The sequence below is a fragment of the Colobus angolensis genome, unplaced genomic scaffold (genome assembly GCF_000951035.1).
Source record: "Colobus angolensis palliatus isolate OR3802 unplaced genomic scaffold, Cang.pa_1.0 Scaffold245, whole genome shotgun sequence".
Classification (NCBI taxonomy): domain Eukaryota; kingdom Metazoa; phylum Chordata; class Mammalia; order Primates; family Cercopithecidae; genus Colobus; species Colobus angolensis.
The window spans coordinates 2,231,007-2,237,346 of NW_012115655.1; the positions used below are offsets into that span (position 1 = coordinate 2,231,007).

The following is a 6,340-nucleotide window of genomic DNA, read 5'->3' on the forward strand; positions in this document are numbered from 1 at the left end:
TCTCTCTCTCTCTCTCTCTCTCTCTCTCTCCCCTTTCTTACAGAGTCTTGCTCTGTTGCTCAGGCTGGAACATAGTGGCACCATTATGGCTCACTGTAGCCTTGACCTCCTGGGATCAAGCAATTCTCTCACTCAGCCTCCCAAGTAGTGAGAACTATAAGCACACACCACCACACCTGGCTCATTTTAAAAATTACTTTTTGACCGGGTGCGGTGGCTCACACCTGTAATCCCAGTGATTTGGGAGGCCGAGGTAGGTGGATCACAAGGTCAAGAGCTCGAGACCATCCTGGCCAACATGGTGAAACTCCGTCTCTACTAAAAATACAAAAATTAGCTGGGCGTGGTAGTGCATGCCTGTAGTCCCAGCTACTCGAGAGACTGAGGCAAATAATTGCTTAAATCCAGGAGGCAGAGGTTGCAGTGAGCCGAGATTGAGCCACTGCACTCCAGCCTGAGTGACAGAGCAAGACTCCGTCTCAAAAATAAAATAAAATAAAATAAAATTACTTTTTGTAGAGTTGGGGTCTCACTATGTTGCCTATGCTGGTCTCAAACTCCTGGGCTTAAGCGGTCTTCCTGCCTCGGCCTCCCAAAGTGGGATTACAGGTGTGAGCCACCGTGCCTGGCCCGGAGCAGGTTTACTAACAATTCCTCTGTTCCCTTCTCTTCCTCCCTTTCTTTCTCCTTCCACTCCAGTACTTCTAGCCATGTTTCTGCTTCTCTTTCTCCCCTCTTTGATTCTTCCTTTGCCTTCAACCTCTGGCTCAGGCTGGCCAAGTTTCCAAATCAGGGAAGAAATTACTTGCAGAGCTGGTAGGTCTGAAGGACTGTGGCTACTGCAAACCTCAAATGGAATCCACTGCAGCCCCCTCCATTTGCCTTCCTACTTTGGGCATCTAAGCCATTCCTGTATTTTTCAGCACTTTCTACTTAGGGCTGTCCTAATCATTGATTCTGAACAAAGTTTCTTTTGTATTCTACATCTGGCCCTTCACCCTTTCTGCTAGGAAAAAGTGTCCAAGTCTTTCTGGAAATGTAGCTAAGATACTTGAAATAAAAATGCTCCAATTCATTCATTTGAGCCAAATTTTTTTAATAGGAATGTGGTGACATAAGACATAATATTAACACATGCCAATAATATTGATGTTAGCTGAGATTACTAGTTTACAATAATGATATGTATTAACACTATTGACAGCACAAAGTATTACTATCTTAATTTTATGACTTCTATTATCATGTAATCAAGCATAGCCTAAAAATTATATAGAGAACATTGGTTTGGGGAGAATAAATCAGAAAGGCAGAGACACTGTAAAGAGGAAATCCAGTTAGGGGCTATTGGAAAAGTACAGACACTAGATGATGAATGCATGAACCAAGCTTTATAATTTGGCATTTGGAATAATTCCACTGTCAACAAAAGCTGTAAGATACTTTGGTAAGGGGGCCGGGCTTGGTGGCTCAGGCCTATAATCCCAGTACTTTGGGAGGCCGAGGTGGGGGGATCATGAGGTCAGGAGATCGAGACCATCCTGGCTAACACAGTGAAACCCCGTCTCTACTAAAAATACAAAAAAGTAGCCGGGCGTGGTGGCGGGTGCCTATAGTCCCAGCTACTCCGGAGGCTAAGGCAGGAGAATCACTTGAACCAGGGAGGTGGAGGTTGCAGTGAGCTGAGATGGTGCCACTGCACTCCAGCCTGCGCAACAGAGTGAAACCCTGTCTTAAAAAAAAAAAAAAAAGAGAGAGAGATACTTTGGTATTCATAACCAAATCACTAAGTATTAACACCTTTCCAAATCTGCAGAGTCCCTGGTCTCAGAAGCACACAATCCTAATTTCCCCAGCCCACATTCTCTCATTAAGGCATGTTATTTTGTTTTGGATCTCAGCACACAGCTGCCAAATAGAATGCTTCTCCCCCAGTGTCCGCCCAATTTTCTGCCTGCCTGGAGCCCGGAAGGTGCACCTGGGCAGAGCCAACACAGGACACTTGGTGGGACCTCTCTGGCCACAGGCTCTCACAGGAAGTGGTCACTTGCCATGAGTAGTATTCAAAACCAGCAACCAAGGTGTGGTCTGAGCTCCTTTAAGCTCCAGGGTTTGGGGGCTCCTGGTGAGTCCCCAGAGAAGAGTCCAGAAAGAAGAATGGAAGGAGGGTGGCCTGCAAGCGGGGGTGTCCTCCTCTGCCTCACTGTCAGTCTTCTGCTTCAAGGTAAGATGGGACAAGAACAGGGAAGACCAGAATGTGGTTCTGAGGGACACCTGGACTCACCTCTAGCACTTGGAGGGCATTCAGAATGAACGTGTTAAATATTTCTTCCATAATGTCTGTGTCCTGATTTCCTTTTGGTGACAGGTAGAAAAACATTTCACTGATGAGTACAAACAGACTTTCTCTATTCCTGCCTGCACAGGGATCTATCAAACCGTCTCATTTCACCACTTCTCCAATTCCACCTTTTCACCAACTTCTGATGCTCCTCTGCCTCAACCTCTTCCCCCCACCTTGTCTCTGTTTCTCTTGATGTGATATCTATGAGAAGAGTAGCTGCTGATTTTAAACATGCCCTGAGGAAGGGGACAATCTGAGGTGGAAATGAGTAGATATTTTGCTTCCATGAAGTAATATTTGTTCCCAATCTGGGCACATACCTTAAATATTATGGAAAGAGATGGAGATAGAGAGAAGGAGGCAGAGAAAAGAACCATATAATGATGGCAATGGGGCAAAGATGCCACTCAGGTACTATCCAGATGGCTCCCTGGCCATGGCCAAGAGACGATATCTGCACTGGCCTCACTTTGTGGTTTTTTGTCTTTTGTTGTTGTTGATGTTGTTGTTTGTTTTTTGACATGGAGTCTTGCTCTGTCGCCCAGGCTGGAGTGCAGTGGCGTGATCTCGGCTCACTGCAACCTCCGCCTCCCAGGTTCAAGTGATTCTCCTGACTTAGCTTCCTGAATAGTTGGGATTACAGGCGCACGCTACCACGCCCAGCTGATTTTTGTATTTTTAGTAGAGATGGGGTTTCACCATGTTGGCGAGGATGGTCTCGATCTCTTGACCTTATGATCCACCCACCTCGGCCTCCCAAAGTGCTGGGATTACAGGCATGAGCCACCGCGCCTGGCACACCGGCCTCACTTTGTGACTGAACAAATGCTGTGTGCTCAGTGATGTCACCTCGTGATCCCGATGCTGGAAATAACCCATGAGATAACTGAGGTCACTAAATCTGAGAAGAGCAAAATGAATGCATAGCACCAAGGTAAGCACCTAGTCAGATGCCTACCACGTTTCCCATATCTACCTAGTAAGCGCAGTTGTGTAATATGTCTCTCATCCTCTTGATAAATCAGTTCTTGCCTTCATAGACCTAAGATCCTAAGAGTTAGAGAGAGAAATGCATTAGCATCGATTTTTAGGTGACCTGGACCACAAGTTTTGGGCAGTTCTACTGCTAGGTGAGCCAAGAGCCTTGCGACAGGTACATTAAAGGACTCCTGGAAGTAGCTGCCATTGCACTTAAGCCAAGTTTTCATACAGATTTGGGGAAACTTTGCATGAGGATGAAACAATGGGAGTGAGAATAGAGCCCTGACCTCAGCTCACCACATCGACTTCCACCATTTGCCTACCACCCCAACCCATCATCCCCAACCATGGCCTTGGGAGTCTTGGCATGGGAAGGAGGGGCTCACCTGCTCCTCTCAGTATATCCCCTATTTTGTCTCTCTGCAGAGAGACTCCAGCCCTGGAAATAGAGTCCCTCTCTCACGGAGTCTCTGCTCTCTATAGGAAAAGGCGACGCTTTTACCATCAATTGCTCTGGCTTTGACCAGCATGGGGTTGACCCTGCTGCCTTCCAAGCAGTGTTTGACAGAAAGGCCTTCTGTCCATTCACCAACTACAGCATCCCTACCCGTGTCAACATCTCCTTCACCCTGTCTGCCATCCTGGGAGTGGTGAGATTTAGTCCCTGCATCTTTCCTATGGCTTCTAATAAGGAACGAGGACCCTCTGCCCTGTCAACCCAACATGGCCCTGGCCCCGTGGTGAACAAGAGGTACCCTGGATGGATTTAACACAAGTTAGATGGTTTTCCTATGCAATGGAGAGGCACGAAGAAGAATACTACAGTGATATTTTTTCAGGAAGCCATTTGTCTTTGAATCCTGTCGTTTCTAGAATTCTTTAGAAAAAAGTAGTCTGTATATGAATTAAAATCAGAATTGCCCATAGACACAGGGGAAACAAGTGAGGAAAAGACAACTCAGCTTCTGCAACAATGCCTAACCCAATAAATTAGTAAATATTGGTGGGAATATGAAGTGGACATGGGCCAAACCTTTTTACACTAATAATCCTGCATGGAAATTTCCTTGTCAGGATGCACAGCTCCAGCTGCTGATGTCATTCCTGTGGATGGATTTGGTAAGGCAGATTCAACTATCTCCTTCCCACTTCATTTATAATTTTAAGCCTGAGGAGTTAGAAGTGACTTAAAGGGGCCAGAAGCGGTGGCTCACGCCTGTAATCCCAGGACTTTGGGAGGCTGAGGCAGGTGGATCACCTGAGGTCAGGAGTTCGAGACCAGCCTGGCCAACATGGTGAAATCCCATCTCTAATAAAAATACAAAAATTATCTGGGTGTGGTGGCAGGTGCCTGTAATCCCAGCTATTCGAGAAGCTGAGACAGGAGAATTGCTTGAACCGGGGAGGCAGAGGTTGCAGAGAGCCAAGATTGTGCCACCGCACCCCAGCCTAGGTGACAAGAGCGAAACTCCATCTCACACACACACACACAAAAGTGACTTAAGAGTTTTATAGTTCAAACCTCTACCCAAAGTATAACTTTTTCTGGGATCTGGGACAAAATAACTCCATGTAGAATTGGACTCACCATGGGAACCCAAACCTCCCTGGGAATCTTAGGAAGGAAGAAATAGCAACTCAAAAAAAAAAAAAAAAAAGAGGCTAAGTGGTTGCAGGCCAACATATTGGTGTGGTCCTAGCTCCAAGTGATTTTAGGCCATATTTAATATCTACCTGGCAAAAGGCTATCAAGGGGCAGTTTTCTGGTGACACCTTGTTAAATCAAGAAAGGGGGGTTTAGGCTGTGGTCATTAGGGTCACAAATGGGAGTGGGAGGATCAAGGTGTAAAGAAGAATGGAAAGAGAAGAGAGGCCGACAGGAGAAGCTTGCCATCACTCACCTCTGTCCCTCACTGCCCTGATACAGGTGTGGGACAATCCTTTCATTAGTTGAAACCCAAAAGAGTGTGTTGGCATCAATAAACTCACGGTATTAGCTGAAAACCTGTGGCTCCCAGACATCTTCATCGTGGAATCGTGTGTATCCAGGCTGGGGAAGCCAGCATGAAACCTCATCTGCCGAGAACAGCCTAGGGTCAGCACAGGGCATGGGGCTACCAAAAGATTCAGGCACACAGTCTCGACGAACCGAATTCCACAAATTACTACAAGTAGAAGAGGCGAGAGAGTGACATTAAAGAAAGAACCCAGGGCCAGGCGCGGTGGCTCACTCCTGTAATCCCAGCACTTTGGGAGGCCGTGGCAGGTGGATCACCTGAGGTCAGGAGTTCGAGACCAGCCTGACCAACATGGTGAAACCATATCTCTAATAAAAATACAAAATTAGCCAGGCGTGGTGGTGGGCGCCTGTAATTCCAGCTAATCAGGAGGCTGAGGCAGGAGAATTGCTTGAACCTGGGAGGCAGAGGTTGCAGTGAACCGAGATTGAGCCACTGAACTCCAGCCTGGGCAACAAGAGTGAAACTTTGTCTCAAAAACAAAAAATAAATAAAAAGAGAAAGAGCCTAGAAGGAGAGCACAGCAGGGGAGACCCCAGAAGGAAGGGAGACAAGAGCTGATTAAGCCTCCATCTCTTCCCTTCCTTCCCCAAACAGCATGGATGTGTCTCAGACGCCTTCGAGTCTCACTGCCTGTATCAACAGTGAAGGTCAAATAAAGTACGATAAGCCAATGAGGGTGACCAGCATCTGCAACTTGGACGTCTTCTACTTCCCTTTTGACCGACAGAACTGTACCTTCACCTTCAGTTTTTTCCTCTACACAGGTAAGTGTGACACCTTTTGGTAGCTGTTTAAGATTCAGGGAAAGACATTTGAGTGGTGTAGGTATTGTTAGAAAAGGTTTTGGATCAGTGTTGCTCCACTCTGGTGGCCTATCAAAGCTTTTTGAAAATACCAGTAACTGGCCAGGCGCGGTGGCTCAAGCCTGTAATCCCAGCACTTTGGGAGGCCGAGACGGGCGGATCACGAGGTCAGGAGATCGAGACCATCCTGG

The 6,340-nt window shown here is 46.8% G+C and overlaps 1 protein-coding gene across 1 annotated transcript in view; it reads left to right on the forward strand.

Moving 5' to 3' along the window:
* Nucleotides 1–2,157: 2,157 nt before the first annotated feature.
* Nucleotides 2,158–6,340, forward strand: part of HTR3C (5-hydroxytryptamine (serotonin) receptor 3C, ionotropic) — an 8,127-nt gene continuing 3,944 nt past the window's right edge. Inside the window, 5 exon segments of the mRNA XM_011945813.1 lie at nucleotides 2,158–2,224; nucleotides 3,809–3,975; nucleotides 4,400–4,444; nucleotides 5,253–5,362; nucleotides 5,941–6,110. Coding sequence (XP_011801203.1) covers nucleotides 2,158–2,224; nucleotides 3,809–3,975; nucleotides 4,400–4,444; nucleotides 5,253–5,362; nucleotides 5,941–6,110 — 559 coding nt within the window.